The following is a 25466-nucleotide window of genomic DNA, read 5'->3' on the forward strand; positions in this document are numbered from 1 at the left end:
GAACAGAAGACATCTCCAAGTGTAGAATCAAAGCCGCGTTGTGTGTGTCAATAGATGTACACAAATGCGTTTGCAAATGCGTGCGGACAAAACCCCTGTTTTTAACGCCTACTGTTAGACAGGTTAATTGTTCTGCTAGCTGGTCGGTAAGTAGGCTTGGTTTTACCTGGGCATTCCCCAGGTTTTTTTGTTATCTGATGTACACAGTGCATCTCGGGAGCAACCAGCTTGCTATGGGAGCACTCAGCGCTGGGGGGGGGGGGGGGAGACAGGAGCGCTGGTGGTGGAGATTAGAAGAGGAGGATTGGGGCTGCTCTGTGCAAAACCGTTACACAGAGCAGGAAAATATAACATGTTAATTATTTTTTTAAATAACATTTACAATCACTTTAAAAAGTTGTTGTAAAGGAGGGGTCTCCAGACTTTTCAAAACAAAGGGCCACTTTATTGTCCTTCAGACTTTAGGAGGGCCGGATTGTGGCCAGCAGGGGCAGGAAATGTCACGGGCATCCGGCATCAGTGAGAATAAATATGGCCTCGGGTTTGGGGGTCAATATAAGGAGAAGTATTCCCCCTATTAGTAAGCGGGATACTATCCCATCATTGGTATCAGTGGAATATATAGTGCCCCAGTGTGAGGAATAGTGCCTCCTATCAGTGGGAGGAATTTTGCCCCAAGGGCCGGATAAAGGCTAGCAAAGGGCCACATCTGGCCCTCGGGCCGCAGTTTGGAGACCCCCTGCTGTAAACCCTTTACAACCACTTTAACCTACAGGTAAGCCTAGATTAAGGCTTACCTGGAGGTGCTCAAAATAGCTCCTAAGCCTCCACGGTTTAGGAGATATTTGCAAAAGAGACGGGCGCCGATGTCTACGGCGCATGCGCTGTGGACAACGGCGCAGGCGCACTTTAGAAACGGCAATCGTGACGTTTCTAAATGAGATTGTGCGGTGACTAGCGGCTCCTGCGCGCACGCGCGCGGGAGTGACATCATCACGGCTCTGGCCAATCACAGCGCCGGAGCCGCGATACCTGGAAGGAAGAGGGTGAAAGATGGACGCTTTGCGAGGAAATCAGGGACATCGCAGGCTTCGGTTTCAGGTAAGTGACACATAATGGGCTCCTATGCGATGCATACTAGCCCATTATGCTTTACTTTTGCAGGGAAACAAAGAGGAAGTACAACCCATCAGGGTTTATTTCCTCTTTAATCCGCAGTAACAAGCTCCACCTAAAGGTAAAACCTGGTACTGCAGCACAACTCTAAAGACCCACAGATGGGACCTCAGCAGATTTCTCCATAGGAGACCCCCCCCCTCCCCCCCTCTGTGCACGGCTTTGTTTACCTATACACTCCAGCTTCTTGTTTGGAGTTTGCTGATTGGTCATTTCTTCCAAGTCTTCTGCGGCTGATCTGTATGGGTCTTTGACGTCCTCAGGGTACAGGCGTTTGGACACTCCTACTACAGATGGTGGCGCTGTTCTGTATAACTCCATGATCTGCAGAAGGGATTCCTCCCGTGTACAGAGGACCTGTCTGAGAAAAGTGAAACAAAGACTCACATTACAAGAAGTATTATTGATCAACACACCTTATCCCACATTTTATCTTCCTTTCAACCACAGTGACACTTTATAAACGTCCCGTCTTCCTGCCCATGTGACCATCTCACTGATTTATCGCAGAAGTCAAATTATATGCATCCCCTGCAAAAGGGAGATTCGTTGTCGGCGGGGAACTTTCAGTCTAAACTAGTAAAAAATCCACTCACTATGTGAAGAGCGAGCCTCATAAAGTAAACAAAAAACCTCCTTTTTCCCACCTAACTGAGCCAAATCCTCCTTCAGTTGTGTCTTACGCGCTCCCCCTCCCAGGCACTGCAGCTGTGCCGCTGGAGGGGAGAATTCCCATTGCTGTCTATGGAGATGGTTCACATCTCATAGACGCCTGCCGCCTGCAAAAAAGTCCCGGACACTTTTTTTCAGGCGGCATTGGCGTTCGGCCATACAAAGCAATGGGAAGGCTTTGTTAAAAAAATAAAAATAAAAAAAAGTTACACATTCGCGGCAAAATACGCGGCGTATCTTGTCGCGGAGGTGTGAATGCAGCCTAATCTGCAATAAAATGCTCCACATGGGCCACCTAAAGGTAAAACCCGGTACTGCAGCACAACTCTAAAGACCCACAGATGGGACCTCAGCAGAATATGGATTTCTCCATAGGAGACCCCCCCCCCCCCCCCCCTCTGTGCACGGCTTGGTTTACCTATACACTCCAGCTTCTTGTTCGGAGTTTGCTGATTGGTCATTTCTTCTAAGTCTTCTGCGGCTGATCTGTATGGGTCTTTGACGTCCTCAGGGTACAGGCGTTTGGACACTCCTACTACAGATGGTGGCGCTGTTCTATATAACTCCATGATCTGCAGAAGGGATTCCTCCCGTGTAGAGAGGACCTGTCTGAGAAAAGTGAAACAAAGACTCACATTACAAGAAGTATTATTGATCAACACACCTTATCCCACATTTTATCTTCCTTTCAACCACAGTGACACTTTATAAACGTCCCGTCTTCCTGCCCATGTGACCATCTCACTGATTTATCGCAGAAGTCAAATTATATGCATCCCCTGCAAAGGGAGATTCGTTGTCGGCGGGGAACTTTTAGTCTAAACAAGTAACAAATCCACTCACTATGCGAAGAACGAGCCTCATAAAGTAAAAACAAATAACCTCCTTTTCCCCCCCTAACTGAGCCAAATCCTCCTTCAGTTGTGTCTCACGCGCTCCCCCTCCCAGGCACTGCAGCTCACAGTGGGAGGAGTTCAGCAACCAATGCAGAAAGCAGTAGGCGGGACCGGGTGTGGCCAGGCACAGAACATCAAGCTACAAGTAGTGAAAATGCCACATTTTATATTATACTTTAGTGCAAGCAGTCACCCGCTACATGAGAGTGACAACGCTGCTCTGAATTCAGGAGCCGTGCAGCATCATTGCCACACAGGGGCGAACTGACCATTCAGTGCCGAGGGCTCCATGCCACTAGGGGGCCCCATCAGAGTTGCCAGCCTCAGTAAAACCAGGGACAGTATGTAAACATGTGTTTTTTTTTTTTTAAATCCCAAGATTATAGCTGCCCCGCCTCTCCAGTACCTTTTCAGTGTGTGTGTGTGTGTGTGTGTATTCTGTGTGTATGTATACTGTGTGTCTTGGTGTATACGGTATGGCCTCATAATCTTCTATTGTCCGGGGGCCCCAAATTCTATTGCCTGGGGGCCTCATAATCTTCTATTGTCCGGGGGCCCCATAATCTATTGCCTGGGGGCCTCATAATCTTCTATTGCCCGGGGGCCCCACAAGTTGTCAGTCCGCCCCTGTTGCCACCGCATCACAGGAAGCTGCATTAGGTGAACTTCACTGGCAGGATCATCAGGTATTTATGTGATTTTGAAGGGCCACTAGGTAAAAAAAAAATTCTCTCCAAGCTAATGGACACACAGATAAGCGGCTTGGGAGTGAGCCTGCTCGGGTGCCCCCATAGCAAGAGGGGCCAGGAGCGCCAGCGGGGGACCCAAGAGGAGGAGGATCGTGGCTGCTCTGTGCAAAACCATTACACAGAGCAGGTAAGTAGAACAGGTTTTGTTTTTTTATCTGCCTTTAATATCACTTTAAGACCATACAGTACCCGGGGGGGGGGGGGGGGGGGTTCAGCTTTAGGTGCTGCAGTACATATTGGTTATTAAAAGTGGAGCTCCACCCAAAAATTTCACGTCCGCTTTATGGAATCCTCCCCCCCTCCAGTGTCACATTTGGCACCTTTCAGGAGGGGGGGAGGAGGGAGCAGATACCTGTGTAATACAGGTATTTGCTCCCACTTCCAGGCATAGATCACCTAGGTCAGGGATATGCAATTAGCGGACCTCCAGCTGTTGCAGAACTACAATTCCCATGAGGCATAGCAAGACTCTGACAGCCACAAGCATGACACCCAGAGGCTGAAGCATGATGGGACTTGTAGTTTTGCAACAGCTGGAGGTCCGCTAATTGCATATCCCTGACCTAGGTGATCGAGGTGACCTACGTCACGTCCGGTACCGACTCTGTCCCCCCCACTGTCTTCTGGGAAACACACAGGTCCCAGAAGACAGCAGGAACCAGTGAACTTGCGCATGTGCAGTAGGGAACCAGGAAGTGAAGCCGCTGCGGCTTCACTTCCTGAATCCTTTACCGAAGATGGCGGTTGGCAGCAAACCCGAGAGCCGAAAGACATCGCGGGCGCCCTGGACAGGTAAGTGTCCATATAATAAAAGTCAGCAGCTGCAGCATTTGTATCTGCTGACTTTTAATATTTTTTTTTTTAGGCGGAACTCGGCTTTAATGAGGAGACTCCATACTTCTACTTTCATAGGAAATATGAGCGGGGCGGTTACCTGTAGAGAGCCAGTAGTGCCGGCCATAGAGGGGGAAAGAAGCTCTCATCTATACACTCCAGGCACACTTCTTTCACCGGCGGTGTGATGGGAAGATCCAGAGACAGCACTGCGGACGACACCAACAAGTCTGGAGAATGGAGACACAATGGTGACACATGAAAACCAGCTTCTAGATTCCAAAGTCTAAGAAGGAGTTAAATGACATGTTCGTTATTATGAAGGATGCTTTACAAATCACTTTACAAGAACCTGTCAATCTAAAACTGAGGAAAAAAAAAATAGAGAAACACAAAGGAAAAGTTTCCTGCGGTGAAAGCAAAAGGTCAAAAAAAGATCAATAAATTCTGAGAAAAGACAAAGTTACATTCAAGCCCCAACTTTTCCTTTTCTCTCACCTCCTGTATTTGGCCCTAAATATGGAGGGTGGCCCCACTAACCAATAGCAAAAGCGTCACGGACTTGGGAAGACCCTCGGGGTGCCTCAGGAAAAAGCCAACCACTGGTCGGACTATTGCTGAAGCAATGTAAGCAACAGACATTAACAGAGACAGCAGACTGATGGCCAGATCTGGCGGTATGGAGGTACAGGAGGTATGGAGAGTCCTGGGAGGTACAGGAGGTATGGGGAGTCCTGGGAGGTACAGGAGGTATGGGGAGTCCTGGGAGGTACAGGAGGTATGGAGAATCCTGGGAGGTACAGGAGGTATGGAGAGTCCTGGGAGGTACAGGAGGTATGGAGAATCCTGGGAGGTACAGGAGGTATGGAGAGTCCTGGGAGGTACAGGAGGTATGGAGAATCCTGGGAGGTACAGGAGGTATGGAGAGTCCTGGGAGGTACAGGAGGTATGGAGAGTCCTGGGAAGTACAGGAGGTATGGAGAGTCCTAGAGGTACAGGAGGTATGGAGAGTCCTGGAAGGTATGGAGAGTCCTGGGAGGTACAGGAGGTATGAAGAGTCCTGGGAGGTACAGGAGGTATGGAGAGTCCTGGGAGGTACAGGAGGTATGAAGAGTCCTGGGAGGTACAGGAGGCATGGAGAGTGCTGGAGGTACAGGAGTTATGGAGAATCCTGGGAGGTACAGGAGGTATGGAGAGTCCTGGGAGGTATGGAGAATCCTGGGAGGTACAGGAGGTATGGAGAGTCCTGGGAGGTATGGAGAATCCTGGGAGGTACAGGAGGTATGGAGAGTCCTGGGAAGTACAGGAGGTATGGAGAGTCCTAGAGGTACAGGAGGTATGGAGAGTCCTGGAGGTACAGAGAGTCCTGGAGGTATAGAGGGTAGAGGAGGTACGAAAGGAAGGGGAGGTATGAAGGTACAGGGGGCAAGGAGAGTCCTGGGAGGTATGGAGAGTCCTGGAGGTACAGGAGGAATGGAGGGTAGGGGAGGTACGGTAGGAAGGGGAGGTATGAAGGTACAGGAGGTATGGAGAGTCCTGGGAGGTACAGGAGGAATGGAGGGTAGGGGAGGTACGGTAGGAAGGGGAGGTATGAAGGTACAGGAGGTATGGAGAGTCCTGGGGGGTACAGGAGGCAAGGAGAGTCCTGGGAGGTATGGAGAGTCCTGGGAGGTATGGAGAGTGCTGGGAGGTACAGGAGGAATGGAGGGTAGGGGAGGTACGGTAGGAAGGGGAGGTATGAAGGTACAGGAGGTATGGAGATTCCTGGAGGTACAGGAGGTATGGAGAGTCCTGGAGGTACAGGAGGTATGGGCAGACAGCTATACTGTCAGTCTGCAGGAGCCTGGCAATGCAGCCACAATCTGCTGATCAGAGGTGCAATGCTCTGCAGGGAAAATATGTGCATCTATTATTCTCTAACATCTAGGAGCTGGAACGTCTTCTAGACAAAGATCTCTGCTGGAGAGAATCAGACGGCTGACTGGGAAATGCCGATGGGTCCAGACTTTCCAGGGCTGTCACGCCATGCAGATGTGACACCCCCTCTGTCTGACCTGAAATCTATGCAGAGCGCTCTGTGTATTCCTGTATACTCTGCACTGACCTCTGCTGGAGGGACGTGTGAAGTGTTCAGCATAACTTCCCCAGCAGTCACACTATAGTTATGTAATAAAGGACGAGCTCATCCAACATCAATATCACCGATCGATCCCATTATAGAGAATCGTATACTGGGTCACATTGGTGTCTGGAAATATACAACATGGGGGAGATTTACAAGAACTGGAGAGCGCAGAATCTGGTGCAGCTCTGCATAGTTGGTAACCAATCAGGTTTAATTCTCAAAACTTTATTGAAGACGCTGAAGTTAGAAGCCAATTTGCAAAGTTATAGGCCCCGTACACACGTTCGAGAAACTCGACGGGCAAAACACATCGTTTTGCTCGTCGAGTTCCTTGTGAAGCCGCCGAGGATCTCGGGAGCCAAGTTTCCTCATTGACCAACGAGGAAATAGAGAACATGTTCTCTATTTGGCCCGACGAGATCCTCGTCGGTTTCCTCGGCCAAAAGTGTACAGACGACCGAGTTTCTCGGCAGAATACGGCTCCCATTGAGTTTCTGGCTGAATTCTGCCGAGAAACTCGGTCGTGTGTACGGGGCCTCAGAGAGCCCACAAACTATGGGATATATGTCTGATAATCGATCAGTCCTGATGTACTGACGGACAACCTCATTTCTTGAGGCCCGGAAAAGTCAGGATGGTACGAGTGACCCCCCAAATCACCCCTTTATGCAAAGTAGACAGTCCAAGGTATTTAGTAAGAGGCGTGGCAAGTTCTTGGAAGTTGTAATTTTTTGTCACATTTTTTTGGAAAAAAAAAAAATGTAAAAAAAAAAAAAATATCTTTCACAATTTAAAAACATTTTTTACATCCTGTCACCAGTGTCATCATATAACTGTCATTTTTTTTTACTACATTTTTTTATATTTATTCATACAGTGACTGGAGCAATACAATGTTACCACAGTCAAATTTTACTACCCTATATCAGGATTTTTAATTTTAATTTTTACACACTATGATTTGCTTATACCTGTGCATTTTACAGTTATAAGCAACCTTTTTTTTTCTGGATGAAAACTACTCAGTCAGTGTTTTCTATTGTGATTTGCTGTGATTGGCCACAGCTAACCACATGGTACAGATGTGCTGCGATTGGCCCTGTCTTTACCATGTGATAACTGTGACCAATCACAGAGCTCAACACAATAGTACGCAATGAAAGGCATGAATCAAAGCCTTTCATTGTGTACAGATGTCATGTGATCTGCTGTGATTGGCCACAGCTAACCACATGGTACGGATGTGCTGCGATTGGCCCTGTCTTTACCATGTAATAACTGTGACCAATCACAGAGCTCAACACAATAGTACGCAATGAAAGGCATGAATAAAAGCTTTCCATTGTGTACAGATGTCATGTGATCTGCTGTGATTGGCCACAGCTCACCACATGGTACTGATGGGCTGTGATTGGCCCTGTCTTTACCATGTGGTGACTGTGACCAATCACAGAGCTCAACACAATACACAATGAACAGGTTCAATAATATGTATCCACATTACATCATAACAAACCACTTAATTTAAATCACTTTTGTACAGTGTACACAGAGAGAAACTCGACGCGTTTCAAGGATTACAATAAATTTCTCTTCATCAGGAGAAATTGGTAGATTTGTTTACGATATCTACAATTGAAGAAATACAGTAAGTACAAGTGTACTCCATCGTTTCACAGAACAAACATGTTCTAAGAAAATAAATGATGAACGAGCAGGCACTACTAATGATATAAACATCATGTTTACCAACCAATGAAATTGAAGCAGGTATCTCGGATACAGTAGAATGGAGATAGAGGCAATAAGCCAGAAAAAGGAAGATTGGCTGTGTTGACCCTAGAGGCAACTTGCTTCAATTTCATTGGTTAGTAAACATGATGTTTATATCATCAGTAGTGCCTGCTCAGTCATCATTTAGACCCCTTTCACACTGAGGCGTTTTTGCGCCTAAACACCGCCTGAAAAACTCCTGCCGTGTAGTCTCAATGTGAAAACCCGAGTGCTTTCACACTGAGGCGATGCGCTGGTGGGACCGCTCCAAAAAACCTGCCAGCAGCATCTTTGGAGCGGTGAGTTTACCTTTCCTCCACATTGAAAACAATGGGATACGGCCAGCAATGCGCCTCTGCAGAGGCACATTGCCGGCGGTATTAACCCTTTTTCGGGTTAAAACTGCACCGCTAGCGGGGCGAATACCGCCGCAATATAGCAGGCGCTATACCGTCAGCGCACCTCCCGCCCCAGTGTGAAAGGGCCCTTACTTAGAACATGTTCGTTCTGTAAAACGATTACACTTGTACTTTTTTCAATTGTAGATATCATAAACAAATGTACCACTTGCTCCTGATGAAGAGAAATTAATTGTAATCCTTGAAACGCGTCGAGTTTCTCTCTAAATTAAGTGGTTTGTTATGATGTAATGTGGATACAAATTATTGAACCTGGAAATGTGCGATTTAAATTTTGGATGTATTTATGACTTTTTTGTATGGAATTTATATACATTTTTAAATAATCACTGGGGCAGATTCAGGTATCTTTGCGCAGTTTTTACGGAGGCGCAGGGCAACGTTTTTGCGCTACCCGCGATTCACAGAGCAGTAGCTCCATAAATTGCGTGGGCGCTCCGGCAAAATGCCCGGCGTAAGCGAGCGCAATTTAAATGATTCCGTAGGGGGCGGGAATCATTTAAAATTAGGCGCGTTCCCGCGCCGATCGTAGAGCGCATGCTCCATCGGGAAACTTTCCCAACGTGCATTGCGGCAAATGACGTCGCTTGCTTCAAAGTGAACGTGAATGGCGTCCAGCGCCATTCACGATTCACTTACGCAAACTACGTAAAGTTCAAATTTCGCGACTCGGGAACGACGGGTATTGTTACGTACATTGTTACGTACATTGGCTGCCCCTGCTAATAGCAGGGGCAGCCTTACGCGAAAACCGCCGTACGCAAACGACGTAAACTGCGTACGCAGGGCTCGCGTAACGTTGTGAATTGGCGTTAGTATGCAATTTGCATACTATACACTGAGCACAACGGGAACGCCCCCTAGCGGCCATCGCAAGAATGCAGCCTAAGATATGCGGGCATAAGAGCCTTATGCCGCGCATATCTTAGGCTGCAGTCGGCGTAACGAGGTTCCTGAATCAGGAGCATTCGTTACGCCGGCGCAAGTAAGCAATTGCGCTGCGTAACTATGGTTACGCAGGCGCAATTGCTCTCTGAATCCGGGCCACTGTCTATATACACAAATTCATTGCCTTTTAAAGTCCCGCCAGAGGGTCCTTGCTCTTGCGGTTTCCAATGAATACAGAGCAACATCGTTTACCTGCCTGGAGTTTCTCCGATTCTAGGCAGGCCTCTCTCAAGACTTACCTCTGGCGTTGTGGATCTCTTTCACCACCGTATTTAAATACTGCGAAGCGGACAATCTCTCCAGAGCCGCCGGTCCGGAGAGGGAAGAAGGAGACAACAAATGTTCCAGGTCCTCAAAGGAGCTCTCAATGTCCTTGCTGCCCATCTCTCTGTCATTGCGGGAATCTGTACTCTTCTCCAGGCTCTGCAGCTCCTCGCTTATAGAGAGGCTGTGCTGGATGGAGGGCCGGGGGGAGCAGCTGGGGAGGCAATGCAGACTCTGAGAGCTTTTCAGTTTAGGACCCCCGGGGGCCAGTAAGGAAACGAGTTCTACAGGGAGTGACTGGTGACCGATATCGGAGGCTGAAGATTCCCGAGACGGGTCTTTGCTGATGATCAGGTATAGGCGGGTGTATATCTGGCACTGGAGACGCCGGACGAGTCTGGCAATCGGATGTTCCGGAATGCTGATAAAAAGGAAAAAATAAACAAGAATTCATTTTTTTAAATTATGATTTTTAAGTATTTACTAACCAGCAACCTTAAAGCGGAGGTTCACCCAAAAAAACATCTATATACCATTACATCCAGCATACTTCCGACATCTACAGTATGCTGGTATTTTTATTTATTTTTCGCGGTACATACCGTCTTATAGTTCTTTTTCACCCGGCTTCCAGGTTCTCACTCCCGCGGGGAGTAGGCGTTCCTATGAAGAGGCGTAGATGATTGACGTGCGTATAAGGCGCGTCACGCATTCCGAAAATAGCCAAACTGGGACTCGGCTCTATACGGTGCCTGCGCACAGACTAGGAGCCGTGTAGAGCTGACTGCGCAGGCGCCGTATATAGCCGAGTCCCAGTTCGGCCATTTTCGGAATGCGTGACGCGCCTTATCCGCACGTCAATCATCTACGCCTCTTCATAGGAACGCCTACTCCGGGCGAGAGTGAGAACCCGGAAGCCGGGTGAAAAAGAACTATAAGACGGTATGTACAGCGAAAAAAAAATACCAGCATACTGTACATGTAAACAAGTTGGTAATTTGAATAAAGGCCGTCCAGATAACTACCACAACTGTACATGTCGGAAGTATGCTGGATGTAATGGTATATAATTGTTTTAGGGTGAACCTCCGCTTTAAAACACCATAGGAGGAGAGCGAGAGAACGGACGCAGGCACAGGTGATGATTAATTCAGGTGTACACATGATAACGCATTAAATTTAAAAAAATAGCGCCTGTAAAGCGCCTGAAAGAAGCCTCAGCTGCAATCCCAGTGTGAAAGCCTGAGTTCTTTCACACGGGGGCGCTGCGCTGGCAGGGCGTCCAAAAAAGTCCTGCAAGCAGCTTCTTTGTAGCACTTTAGGAGTGATGTATACAGCGCTCCCAAACTGCCCCTTCCCTTTAAAATCCAAGTAGGAAGGAGGAGTACTTGTATTGGTATAAAATTCTAAATGTATAACACATAGAAATATCATAAAACATTTCACAAAGATTTATAAACAAATTGATACAACATACTCCCATGTATCAAATGGCTAGAAGTAAAGCTGTAAGGAGAGGATGCATTCCCATTTTTTTATTGAATGTGTTGCAATATTCTAATGATCAATAACAGAACTCAGCTATCAATATCATCTATCAATATTCTATGGAACAACCATTTTAAGATTTGTATACTTCATGTTGATGCATGTCGGATCAACTGCCAGTTATGGAATTCACAAGCTGTACTTTGCATTGAATAGTTTATAGAGATCTTCTGGCAGCTCTGTGAATTGTGCATATAAAGGAGACGTGTGCCTCAGCTTTCATCTACATCCCAGCCGATCTCCCTTTGTTTCCTCACAGGTAGGGGGGGGTAACGACTCCTCTTCATTGTTCACTTCCTCTCATTTACATAGTGGCAGAGAGATTATTGTCACAACAGAGCTCCACAATTCTGCTCTGTGAATACGATCCGGTTAGCATATTCAGGGTGACATCACAGGTGTCACAGATTTTTTCCTAAAGATCAGAGAGTTGGGATTGGAAGATGTAAGCCAGCCATGCACGGTTCAGCAGGTACCAGCCACATTTCTATCCATGTATGGGCACCCTGGTTGGATGGGACTCTGTACAGCCATTCTGTTGTGTTTTTTCTCGAATGATCAGTAGACATGCGCATTCGTTTTCGTCAGAATTTTCGCGTTTGTTTTAACAAACGTTAACGAACGCGCAGAATCTGCACTTTTTTTTTCCGTTTAACCCTCTGGTTGAATTTTTTTTTTTAAATAAAGTATATCTTATGGCCTACTGACATCCTGCACATGTTAAGCAATTCGATGAATACCTGAATATCTGATAGACGTAGTTGGATACGGGGCCTGGGTCGTTGGTGTTGCTCTTTATCTTCTGCTTGCAGATCCATGTCCATCTCTAGAGAGTGAAATATGAAAGATTTAATGATGTGCACACAATGGGTGATAACGATCGCCCCCAATGGATCTACAAGTAAAACCTCGGACTGTGAGCAGAAAATTTGTTCCTGTAATCCCAAACACTTGTATATCAAAGCAAATGTCCCCATAAGAAATAATGGAAACTCAGATGATTGGTTCCACAACCATTTATTCAGAAGTCCTTCAGTTTATAGTCCATATAAAAAGATTACAGCGATGTGATTGGTTGTGTGACCATAAAATGTCCACCAATGGAAGCCTCCACAAGGGGATTGGAAGCAAAATCCATCAGGAGCTCCAGAGTATAAAAGAGAAGAGAGGCGCCTCTAAGTGTAGCAATATGTTGCTAAATGTTGTCCCTTCATTAAATGTAACCATATTGCTACACTTAGAGGTGCCTCTCTTCTCTTTTTATTTTTCTCAGAAAATAGGTGCAGGAACACAACCATGACCCCGTTCAGATTTCACAAACTGTAGAAGGGTCTTAAAGGGGCATTAAATACCAGGATTGCATTACACACAGAGTGCAGAGCTGTCACTTGTAAAAACAGAAACCAGACTTCTGTGTTTACAAGTGATTGTGGTGAGCGGGGGCACCAAAGGGTCTGAGCCAGAGGTGGTGGAACTGAGTTCCCCCTGAAAAAAAGCCCTGCTTGTGACATGACGCTACTCTTATATCAATACATCGCTTGTATATCATTTATTTACAAATTTTGCTTGTCTTGCAAACCAAGTTGCTCTCAAACCAAGGTTTTACTGTATATCACCAGCATTGAAAATTCCAGAGTGTATTTAAACTCAAGAGCCCAAGATTTAATATATTGCAGCTTATTGGTCCTTATATGTAGTGGCTGCATTAGACCTCCCTTTTCTCAGACCCCCCCCCCCCCCTCTACTTTCACACAGTAATGCTGCTGCAGTGTCAGACATCTCACACGATTCGCACCGCACTGCAAATCACATGCAATGTCTGTGCGATTCGAGTTCAGCCATTCAGATAGTGGCTAAATTCACATCGCATTCTGACTGAAGTCGTTCAGGACCCTTTTTTCGGTCTGCACCAGTTCGCGCTGCGATATGCAAACTGATCTGGGGGGGGGGGGGGGGTGTCATTACCTCTCTACTGACACCCGCAGCGGTTCGCATAGAGCAGTGTGAACTGGATTTGCACGGGTTCTCGCATCGCCGCAACGTGAACCGATCCAAACACACATAGGTATGGGATGGATGGCGATCCAAAGAGGGGGGAGCCTTTAAAGCGGAGTTCCATCGAAATGTTTTTTTTTTTTTAAAGTCAGCAGCTACTAATACTGCAGCTGCTGACTTTTAAAATAAGGACACCTACCTGTCCAAAGCGCCCGCGATGTCAGCACCCAAAGTCGATCTCTCCCTCGGCTCTCGGATGCTGCCGCCGCCATCCTCGGTAAGGGTATCAGGAAGTGAAGCCTTGCGGCTTCACTTCCTGGTTCCCTACTGCGCAAGCGCGAGTTGCACCGCGCGATCCGAATGGTCCCTGCCGTCTTCTGGGACCTGTGCGTCTCCCAGCGGGGGGACGGAGAAGGCGCCGGACATGGTGTAGATACCCGCAGACAATGCAGCCAACTATGCCTGGAAGTGGGCGCAAATACCTGTATTAAACAAGTATCTGTCCCCCCCCTAACACCGGAGGGGGGGGGGATTCCGAAAAGCGGAAGTTCCATTTGTGGGTGGAGCTCCGCTTTAAGGACACCCATGTATGCCAGAATCCTGTGCAGATACAGGCACTGCCCCTTCTGCATCATACATGAAGAAACGGCTCTGCATGTTCTCTGTGAGTGGCCCTTTGCACAGGACCTATTGAGGGCCCCGGAACCAGAACTCGCTTTGTGCCGCGCACATCGCACAGGCACCCTCCGCCATTGTCATTATCAGAGCAATGATTTGTATGTAGACAGGAAGTGGCTAAAAGAGTCTGAAGGGGATCAGCAACGCCGATATGAAAAATTCATCTCATTTTCTTATCACTGCGAAAAAAAGGGAAATTAAAACAAAGCCTGTGCTTGTCAGAAAACTACAAGAAGAAGAAGAATGGAAATAGGAAAAAGAAAATGCCAACCAGCACAGTGACAGTGCACATGAATAGACACAAGTGCTTACAGGAAGTGTCACATCCTTGGCAGAACTTCCTGGGAACGATGAAGTCCGAATAACTGAGATCCGACCTTCCCCCCTTCCCATCCAAAGTGACACCATGACACACAGGGTGCCACAGGACAGAAAACAAGAGGGAACGATTCTATTAAACTCAACAGAAATTCTAACCCTCCCCCACCCCAAAACTACAAGAACATGTTTTGGTTGAAGTTTGACTTTAAAGCAGTTGTAACCCTTAAAAATATTAATAATAATAATAATCTTGTCTCTATGCTGTAAAATATCTGGTTGATCCTGCCTGTTCCTGTGTCCCTCTGTGTGTGCGGACCACAATAATCATGGCTGCAGATCCCTGATACTGTGGTCAGTTTATGTGCTTCCATCAGCCTGCTGCTCTCCTCTCTCCCTGCCTGTCAGCTTGTGAGCCAGTGCTGATGTCTTTGCAGTGCAATACCTTATTTCAGACGGTCGCTGTGCGGTCACATGACCTCCCATCGCTCTCCTCCTGGCTGATGTCAGGGGGAATCTCAGCCCCCCCCCCCACACACACTGTAGTCCTCAGATCGGGGAAGGAGAGCGGCGGTAGGTCACAAGACCGCACAGCGGCCATCCAAAATAAGGTATTACGCTGTATAATCTTTATAAAACCAGGACACTTCATATAACAGAAGGAATTCTAATAATTAGACAGAGTGACTTAAAGCGGAGTTCCTACTAAAGTAAAAATATTAAAAGTCAACAGCTACAAAAGACTAATAATCGGACACTTACCTGTCCCAGGGTCCAGTGATGCAAGGGAACGAAGGCCCACTTCTCTCCCCTCTGCTCCACGGCGCCGGCATCACTACTGTGGGTGCCCGGCTGTGGCTTCACAGCTGGGCACGCACTGCACATGCGCGAGCCGCGCTGCATACCGTGATTGGCCGAGCAATCATCTGGGACCTGTGATGTGTCCCAGATGATTGCCAAGAGGGAGGGGGGAGAGGTGACCTTCTTTCCGGCACCGCAGTGCCCAGGGAGGAAATGGGAGCCCCCCCCATGGTATGTCACGGGGTCACCTTCCCTTAAGGGGCAGCACAGTGGTGTAGTGAGTAGCACTTTCGCCTAGCAGCAAAAGGGTCGCTGTTTCGAATCCCGACCACGACACCATCTGCCTGGAGTTTGCATGTTCTCCCTGTGCCTGCATGGGTTTCCTCCGGGTACTCCGGTTTCCTCCCACACTCCAAAGACATGCTGGTAGGTAAATTGGATCTTGTCCAGATTGGCCCAGTATATATATGTTTATCTGTGTGTACGACTATGTGTCCCTAGCGTGTTGAGATCCTACGGGGTAAAATGACCGCACCAGCCAAGCAGACACTGGCTGGAGAAAGCGCCTAGAGGCGATTCAGTTCGCATGTGTAGGGCTATACAAGTCATTCATTCAAAGTGGGAGTTTTTTTGGGAGGAACTCCGCTTTAAGGCTCCATAAAAACTGTGTCAAAACGCCATTTTTAAAGAGTGTTTTTTTTCTCCGTCTCTTAATGCCCCTCCATGTTAACCTATGTGTCCATACATACTATAAATGTGCATTTTTCTTTTGTAGGCTCCCAGAACGCATTGCACCCCTGATCAGCAGATCGCGGGCGCCATGAGGGACTCCTACAGACCCAGTGTGAGGTGTCTGCCCGTACATAGTACATCATACGGGTAAGCAGTTTTACACTGGCAGGAAGAATCAATGGACTACCACAGCGCTCATCAGCACCCTGGCTAATGAGAACTTCAAGCCGAGAGCCGCAAAGGATGCTGGTACTGGTAGTTTTCACATTCACAGAACTCTGAACGAATGGCAGGGTCCTGCATGGCGGGGGGTGGATTGCGAGGGCTGGTGCTACAGAAACCCATACTCTGTTACAAATGGTGACTTTATCCTTTGATATTCTGGCCAATGAAACGAACGAGCGCATAAACAGGTTTGCAAACTGCCGCTTTAGGCGTGTTTATAACGCGGCTTTTCTCCCACCAGGAGAGAGGGGGGTTCAAAAGATCTGGGCCATTCAAGAATTTGTGAATTCTTGCTGCTGGAATGACCGGGTTTAGCGATCAGCAGCGGCCGCTCAGCCTATTTAAACCAATGGCAGGCTGACAGCGGCCACTTGCTGATCGCATGTATCCAGGGGCGGACTGACAACTCATGGGGCCCCCGGGCAATAGGAGATTATGGGGCCCCCGGGCTTACAGATGGCCCCCAAGCCAGGAGGCATTACAGAGGCGGGGCAGCTAAAATCTCAGGATTTTCACATCAAAAGCATGTCGGTTTTGGACATTTCAGGGACAGATGTAAAAAAAACACCACAGACTTTTACATACTGTCCCTGGTTTTAATGAGCCTGGCAACCCTGATGGGGCCCCCTAGTGGCATGGGGCCCTCAGGCAGTGCCCGAGTGCCTGAATGGTCAGTCCGCCCCTGCATGCATCACATACATGTGTCTTTCCCATTCTATACTTGCTGATCAGATAACACAGTCATCCTAGCAGCAAGAATTTGCAACAAACCGGCTTTGTGAAACGGGGCCTAAAATTGTTCCCAATTCCACAATTCATGGCATCTACAGTAGCCGTCATTATGGATCCATTGGCCCAGATTCAGGTAGAACCGCGCAATATTTGCGTGGGCAAAGGGCACCGATTTTTGCTCTGCGCCCACGCAAATATTTTGATTTGCCCGCGATTCACGGAGCAGTAGCTCCGTAAATTGCGCTGGCGCTATGCTAATTTGCCCTGCGTAAGGGCGCCTAATGTAAATGATCCCGCCGGGGGCGGGAATCATTTAAAATTAGGCGCGCTCCCGCGCCGAGCGAACAGCGCATGCTCCGTCGGGAAACTTTCCCGACGTGCATTGCGGCAAATGACGTCGCAAGGACGTCATTTGCTTCTAAGTGAACGTGAATGGCCTCCAGCGCCATTCACGAATCACTTACGTAAACGACGTGAAATTCAAATTTCACGAGCGGGAAGGGTGGCTATACTTTAGCATTGGCTGCGCCTACTATGAGTAGGAGCAGCCTTACGCTAAAGTCGCCGTACGGAAACTCCGTACCTTGCGTGCGCAGGGCCCGCGCAACTTTTGTGAATCGGTGGTAGTATGCAATTTGCATACTATACGCCGATCACAATGGCCGCGCCCCCTAGCGGCCAACGCAAGAATGCAGCCTGAGATATGAAGGCATAAGGAGGCTTATGTCTGTCATATCCTAGGCTGCAGTCCGCGTAGCGATGTTCCTGAATCAGGGGCATTCGCTACGCGGGAGCAAAACAGCTATTGCGCCGCGCAATAGCTTCTTGAATCTGGGCCAGTATCTATAGAAGGATCAACAAGTCCAACTCTCATTACGATCCAGAATGTGAACCCAAACAAAATGAAGATTTTACCCATCCGGTGGGCAAAGATTTCGATCCAGAGTTGGGCAGACACTTTCTTTTCAGCATTTTGGAGGGTTTGGGATAGCCTGTCTCCTGCTGAGCGCTGTGGTTCTCCGACTGACCCCCCAGTCACTATCAGGCATTGGAGCGATGGAAAGACCAGCACCCAGCAGGGGACATGCAAATTCAATCACTTAGGACTTTATTACAAGTTAAACAAGTTGGAAGAAGGAGCCAGACGGGGTTTGCAGTTACATAATAAACCTACACAATGGAGTTACCTGAAGTGTGATTTCCAATTCTTTGTTTTTAACACTCTGGGGTTTTAATTTACTAAAAGGGAAAATGACTCTGCACTTAGTTGCCCTCTGCAAGAGCAGTTGCTCCAGAGCTTAGAAAATGAGGTAAGGCTTCACTTTGCAAAGTATACCCAATCACGTGCACATGATTGGATGATGGAGGTCAGCAGAGCTTCTGCTCATTTACTAAACAACTGCTCTGCAAAGTGCACAGTCATTTTGCCTTTAGTAAATCAGCCCCTCAGAGGTGCTGGATAGCAGCAGCACTTTTTGCTGTGCAACAAATCAAAGATCAAAGATCAGACTTGCTGTAAGCGGCGCGGGTCGGAATTCAGCTTCTTCTTTAAGGGCCAGTTCACACCAGACACAGTTCCATGTGCTTTTTTTCTGCACAAAATGCATGCACAGTGTTTTCCATGTATTCCAATGACTCTAGTTCACACCACGCAGTCATTTTCCGGTAAGTTTCTGCGCCGGACACTGACTGCATGGTGTGAACTAGAGCCAACAAGAGCCATTGTAATACATGGAAAACGCTGTGCATGCATTTTTAGTGCAGAAAAAATGCGCACAAAATTGTACGGAACTGCGTCTGGTGTAAACCGGCCCTTATAGCACGCTCCAAACTCACATCCCCCCCCATCATAGATCTTTGCGACAGCCACAAGAAACCAGCAATCCAAAGAATAAAGCCTTTTGTGTAGGCTGAAAGTGTTAGTTCACCTTGTTGGAACAACCCCCCCCCCCCCCCCATGCACTTACCTCAGACTGGAGAGACAGACAGCAGCGTCTCTTTCAGGGCGCTTTGCAGGCGCTATTTTTAGCGGTACAGCGCCTGCAAAGGGGTCTGTGTGTCTCCATGCACACATAGGCTGTTATCAGCAGTTTGGGGCAGTGGTGTTTTTGAGCAATAAAAAACAAAACAAAAAAAATAAAAAAAACAAAACAAAAAAAATAAAAAAAACAAAACTAGTGGGTTCTGAGAGACGATTTTCAGCTGTAAAAACGCTCCAACCCTGATAAACGTCGATAAATGCTCAAAAACGTCGCCCACCAGCGTTTAACGTTTTTGATCCATTGAAATAAACAAATAAATATATCTTTAGACAAAACGAAAAAGAAAAAAACACGAAATGCTGAAAAATACCAACGTGGAAAAACACAAAAAATAACTGAAAAACTCACTGCAAAGCTGCTGGCATTTTTATAACGTAATTTTAACGTCCACGAGGCCTTAGACCCGAAGCTCTCGTTCACAGTAAACATGGCTTCAAAATCGTTCGGCTTCACCTGAACTCGCACCATTTCAGTCTGACTTCGGGGGCTTTAAAAGACATCTGTGTGGATTCATGCACAAATGTCTATTGAAGTCGCCCAAAAGTAATGCAGGAACTACTTTTATAAATCAATGCGGTGCCGCAAAGTTGGCATCGCACCGAATGGTACAGTGCCACTGCCGGCGAAAGGCTGCGATCAAATTGCGCCGATGTGAACGGAGGCGGAAGCTGATTGGCTCCCACGCACAGCTGCACCAGATTTTGCACCCTCCAGTAAATCTTCCCCCAATGTGTTCATAAACAGCAACAGCTTCAGCCAGGCACACAAATAACTCTGAGGCCCCGTACACACGATGGGCCAGATTCACAAAGAGATACTCCGGTGTATTATCTCCTGATATCTCCTGATCCCCCATCGTATCTCTGACTTACACTGGTCCTATCTATGCGCCTCATTCATAGAATCACATACGCATAGATAGGGCTGAGATCTGACAGTGTTACACTGTGTTACACTGTCGGATCTTATTTTCAATTTAAAAATGGCGCCGGGGGCGTTCCCGCTGATTTACGATAAATAATATGTAAATCAGCGAGATACGCAAATTCACGAACGTACGCGGAACCCGACGCAGTCTTCTTACGACGTTTCCGTAGCGGCGTACCCGTCGTATACTTACCCCTTCTTTTATCAGGCGCAGCCAATGTTAAGTATAGCCGGCGTTCCCGCGTCAAATTTGAATTTTTTAACGTCGTTTGCGTAAGTCGTTCTCGAAGACGGACGTCGTTTACGTAAGCGTCGAAACCACTGACGTCCTAGCGACGTCAGTGGGAGCAATGCACGCCGGGAAATTTCGCGGACGGCGCCTGCGCATTTAAATCGGCGCGGGAACGCGCCTGATTTAAATAGTACACTCCCCTAGCCGCGGAATTTGAATTCCGCCGGGGGATTTAGGATCCGCCGTCGCAAGTTTGGAGGTAAGTGGTTTGTGAATTAGCCACTTGCCTCCTAAACTTGCGGGAGCGGATCTTAATTCACGTAGATCGAGCGGATCTATAGATCCGCTGCGCTACGTGAATCTGGCCCGATCAGTCCATCCGATGAAAACGGACTGAAGGCTGAAGTCTGATGTGCCTACACACCATCAGTTCAAAATCCGATCGAGTCCAACGCCGTGACGTAAAACACGACGTGCTGAAAAACACGAAGTTCAATGCTTCCAAGCATGCGTCGACTTGATTCTGAGCATGCGCAGGTTATGAACCGATGCTTTTGCGTACTAACCATCGGTCAGGCGTCCATCAGTCCGATTTTAAAGCAAGTTCTAAAACTTTGGACTGAAGGACAAAAGTCTGATGGGCCGTACACACGGTAGGTTTGGACCGATGAAACTGAACTTCAGTCCGTTTTCATCAGTTTGGACTGATCGTGTGTACAAGGCCTGAGGATACATCTGGAAAACATGGCCCGTCTGCTGCCACTGAGAATGAAAGCCGTTGGGAAGATGAAGCCCTGGCTGAGGTCTGCAGGAGGTTATATGGCGGAATGCGCTGTACTCACATGGTCCTGCTCGTACTCCAGCACTGCGGTATACAGCCTCTTCTGCTCCTCCTGCGCCGGCGTCAGGCGCTCACTTTTGAAGCGTCTGCAGAAAATACAAGGGAAGAGGGATAAGAAGGCTCTGCACATCGTTCTAAAAATCATCTCTAGTTACCTGTCTGACTCCTCCTGCAGTCTGACCCTACGTTCCTCTGCCTTCCTCTGCAGCTGGGGGGGGGGGGGGTTAAGGAATTAGCATCTCTTAGGCCATTGTTAGCACTGGGCTAGAAAAAGTTATCATTCAATTGAACAGATGTGAAGGTCGGCTGTCCGATCACAGGACTCCGCCCACAGTGAAGGATACAGTCTCTTCCCTGGCCTTCGCAATCTCCAGGTTCTCCATCATCTGCCGCTGAAGTGACAAAGTCTGGAGAAGAAAACAAAATGTTACAAGCCGTGTGACACCATCCACTCTACAACATCCATCTGCTTTAAATCTCTGAAATAGAGCTGAGCCCAAGCTGTACAAATCCTATTTTAAAAAAGTCGTTTTAAATTTTGCGATCCCAGGAGATCGCCTGTCCACGCCTAGAGTGCAGCGCGTGACGGGCTGCGAAGCCGAAAGCCATCACGGCCGGGTGCCCACAGTGTGAATGGAGGTGCCGGTGGAGAGACGCTCCGTGCGGCCGCATCGCTGGACCATGGAACAGGTAAGTGTTTGTTTATTAAAAGTCAGCAGCTACACTTTTTGTAGCTGCTGACTTTTAACCACTTCAATACCGGGGGGGGCACTTACGCACCTTCCTGCCCAGGCCAATTTTCAGCTTTCAGCGCTGTCGCACTTTGAATGACAATTGCGCGGTCGTGCTACACTGTACCCAAACAAATTTGATATCATTTTGTTCCCACAAATAGAGCTTTCTATTGGTGGTATTTGATCATCACTGCGATTTTTATTTTTTGCGCAACGTATAAAAAAAAAAGACAGAAAATTTTGAAAAAAAAAAAAAATAAGTTTTCATTTGTTCCTGTTAATTTTTTTTTTATATAAATAAGTTTTCTTCTTCAATGAAGGGCACTGATATGGCTGCACTGACGGGCACTGATAAGGCGGCACCGATGAGGTGGCACCAATAGACACTCATAGGAGGCACTGATAGGCACATATGGGTGACACTGATAGGTGGCACAGATGGGCACTGATAGTCACTGATAGGTGGGCACTGAGGGACATTTGTGGGCACATGTTGGGCATGTTTTGAAACATGTGGATGGCCATGGGGGGGATGTACCTGGCCATCCACATGCTTGGGGCTTCCCTGGTGGTCCAGTGTGGGCATCCCAGAGGGGGGCTGCGCTGATGAACAATCCGCGCAAACCCCCCTGTCAGGAATGCTGCTGATCGGCTCTCCTCTACTCGCGTTTACATCGTGATCAGCCATGATTGGACACGGCTGATCACGTGGTAAAGAGCCTCCGCCAGAGGCTCTTTACCGAGATCGGAGATGCAGGGTGTCAGACGGACACCCTGCATCACCGATCGCCGGGTGCGCTATAGTCTTCTGGGACCTGTGAAAACCAGGTACCCACCCCTGTTACCCCAAAAAGTGCCAAATGTGTCACGGGGTGATGAAAACAAGAGGAACTTCACCTTTTTTGGGTGAAGTTCTCCTTTAAGTGGTAAAAAATAGACATCAAAAGTTTATTGTAGTCGGGGATGTGTAACCTTGAAAACTTTAAAGAGCCGAGGTTTGATTGGCAGCTTGTATTATCCTCTTGTTTTATAGATTGTGGAAGTGACAGAATAAAACAACACTTGGTGACAATTCTGGTGTAAAGCTGACCATAGGGGCTTCTTTTTTTCTATTCAGCCAGAAGGCCGAACAAGAGAAAAAAAAAAAGAGAAGATTCCTCCATCCACACAAGCAAGCTTGTCAAATCCATCCATCTACAGCCAGCATTACTCCAGCTGTTTTCTGTAACACAAACCAGACCTGGTAATATTAGGACACTAACCAGGGAGGTCTTCTGAGCGGCCTGCCTTGGGTCCAGTCTGGAGAGACGGGCTTCGTATGTAGCTCTGAGCTTCTGGTTCTGTATGGAGGCTTCCTGCAGGGGTGTCAGCTCCCTGTGGATAAAGGACACATTGTTCACCAATCAACTGCTCACTGTAGACTTCTTACAAGACCCATTCAGGTTCCTCCATCTTACTTTTTAGAGCTTTGAGCCTCGGCCGCTCTGAGCATCTGAAAAACCTCTGGGGAGGGAAAGCCTCCGTGTTTCTGGACCTCATCAGAGCAAGACCTACGATGACCCCAGGACTGGCCCATGGAAGCCCGGGAGGGCGCAGAGGTAGTTGTGGCAGGATCAGAAACATCGGGAGTGGCTGGAGGATCGGGGACCTCCGAGACACGATTCTTCGGTGTCATCAACTCTACATCAGCTTTACCTGTAGAAGGGGCCACATTACACAATCATTAGGGGATTCGTTTACAAAAGTGCTTGAGAAGAAAGCGGTCTCATACTTAAAGGGGTTGTAAACTTTCATGCATCCTATGCTATAAGGTGAAAGAACTTCTTACACTGCTTGCTATGGGGGCACCTGAGCCGAGTCACAGCTCCCTGTATCCATTCAGACACAGAGCCCCGACCTGGCCCCACCCCTCTCTCCCTTGATTGGCTGACTGACTTTGATTGACAGCAACATTTATGTGATGGCTACATTAGTTTTCTTTTTTTAATGTGCCAGCTCACACCAGACGCAGTTCCGTGCACTTTTTTTCTGCACTAAAAATGCATGCACAGTGTTTTCCATGTATTCCAATAGCTCTAGTTCACACCAGTGCAGCCAGTTTCCAGTGCAGTTAAAAAAAATAAAAAAATAAAAAAGTAGAGCGTGCTGCATTTATTCTACACAGAACTGCACTGTAATCTAGCAAATTGTAGCAAAAATGCACTGGAACTGCAAGCAAAAACTGCAGTATTCCCCCATCCACACATGCAAGGTGGATAGAGGAATCCTCCCTGCTGTGCTATTGTATTCTGACAGCTGGGACTCCTTCGCTGTAAAGCCTGCACACACGGGCCGAATACCGGGAGACATCGGCCGGTTTAATAAAACACATCCCAGTCTTTAACTGTAACCACGTATCACTGTGGAGTGATCAGTATCAGTAAATTAATCCCCCTCTTTGTTCCTCCCCCTCCCCCATTTTGTGGGACCTCTTGCCGCTTGCTTCTCATTATAAAATCTGGGAGTTGACTGGACACTAATATGTCCCATCCTCTCCCCCCTCCCCCTCCTTTTTTTGTCATCAGTCCACGTTGGGCCGCTGGAACTTGGCTGTCACTGCCTACCTGTCTCAAACAGGTCCAGGAATTCATGATCCCAAGTCCACATTGATCCTGGGTTGGTGTTCCTATGTACCCCCATCTTGACAGTTGCCTCGTCTGTGTTCCACATGGAATCACTCTATTTGGTATGTAGTGTTTATATTAGCATGTAGCTATGTCATACTTTAATAGCCATCGTACACACCCCATATCTTGTCTGCAGTCCTCTGTGATAGGTCTTCTTTATTATCGTTTTAGAGTCAAACAAATAATGACCGTACTCATCCCTGCTTCTTACTCCTGACAAAGGTGCTAAACTGGAAACGCGTCGAGTACCAGGGATTACCATTCACTTGAGCGTAACAGTGTCACAGTAGTTGTATATGTATTGTTGTACTTTTTTGTTTGTCACATGTATACCACATCTGATGGGTCACGTTTTTAACATTTGATCATTGTGTCTGATCTACCTTTTTATGTAACAATAAATAATTTTTTCTAACGCACTCCAGAGTTTGTGACCTTTAAAGTCCCATCCAACAGTTCTTTGTTCAGCCAATAGCAGATAGTGTTGATGGGGAGGGAGAGGGAGACAGACAGACAGACAGACAGAGAAAGAGAGAAAGAGAGAGAGACAGAGATTTTAAAATCTAAAGAAAATGGAAGGAAGGAAGGAAGAGGAGGGGGTGGAGAGGAAGAGAGGAGAAAGAAAAGATGGAGTGTCTTCCGCTAGACCCAAAATGTCCTTTTAATTTTGTTGAAGTCGCAGAAGTTGGACCCCCCCTGGTGTGTATCGGGGTTATTGGTGTATATGGACTCACCTAGTTTACCGGCTGTCGTCCGCGCCCTCTCCAGGCATTGATCCGCCACTTTCAGCATCTTGTGTGAGTCGGAGTTCAGAAACTCACCCCCTGCCAGGCCAAAAAAATAAATAATAATAATAATAATAGGATCTTTATCAAATATTCATAACCAGAAGGACCAATCACAGACAAATCACTGGAACTACATGACAACGGATCCTCCTCTATTCTATCTACCAATGTATATGGATTACTAAAATATAGAAGAACTGCGTCATTTCTATGTAACAAAACCTGTCTGGACCCCGACACGGCAGGAACATTTATTCTGGTGACAACTAAGAAGATATTTCCCCTCACTTTGCAGAGAGGATGTGAAGAGAAATCTCCCCAATAGGACACAAACCACACATAAGAATGTTC

The 25466-nt window shown here is 47.4% G+C and overlaps 1 protein-coding gene across 2 annotated transcripts in view; it reads right to left on the bottom strand.

Annotated features, from left to right (window-relative positions):
• The window catches only part of VPS9D1 (VPS9 domain containing 1), a 40496-nt gene that overhangs the window by 11049 nt on the left and 3981 nt on the right, over positions 1-25466 (bottom strand). Inside the window, exons 3-12 of one of the 2 annotated variants that reach the window (XM_040329637.1) lie at positions 25062-25151; positions 23119-23356; positions 22924-23035; positions 21272-21334; positions 21083-21135; positions 20929-21013; positions 12145-12230; positions 9832-10277; positions 4428-4557; positions 1347-1537 (exon numbers count right to left, since the gene is read on the bottom strand). In XM_040329637.1, the coding sequence (XP_040185571.1) occupies positions 1347-1537; positions 4428-4557; positions 9832-10277; positions 12145-12230; positions 20929-21013; positions 21083-21135; positions 21272-21334; positions 22924-23035; positions 23119-23356; positions 25062-25151 (1494 nt within the window). Of the gene's footprint in view, positions 1-1346; positions 1538-2266; positions 2458-4427; positions 4558-9831; positions 10278-12144; positions 12231-20928; positions 21014-21082; positions 21136-21271; positions 21335-22923; positions 23036-23118; positions 23357-25061; positions 25152-25466 lie in introns of both variants that reach the window. The other variant, XM_040329638.1, reaches the window with a different exon arrangement.

This window comes from Rana temporaria, chromosome 11, assembly GCF_905171775.1.
Source record: "Rana temporaria chromosome 11, aRanTem1.1, whole genome shotgun sequence".
NCBI classification, from domain to species: Eukaryota; Metazoa; Chordata; class Amphibia; order Anura; family Ranidae; genus Rana; species Rana temporaria.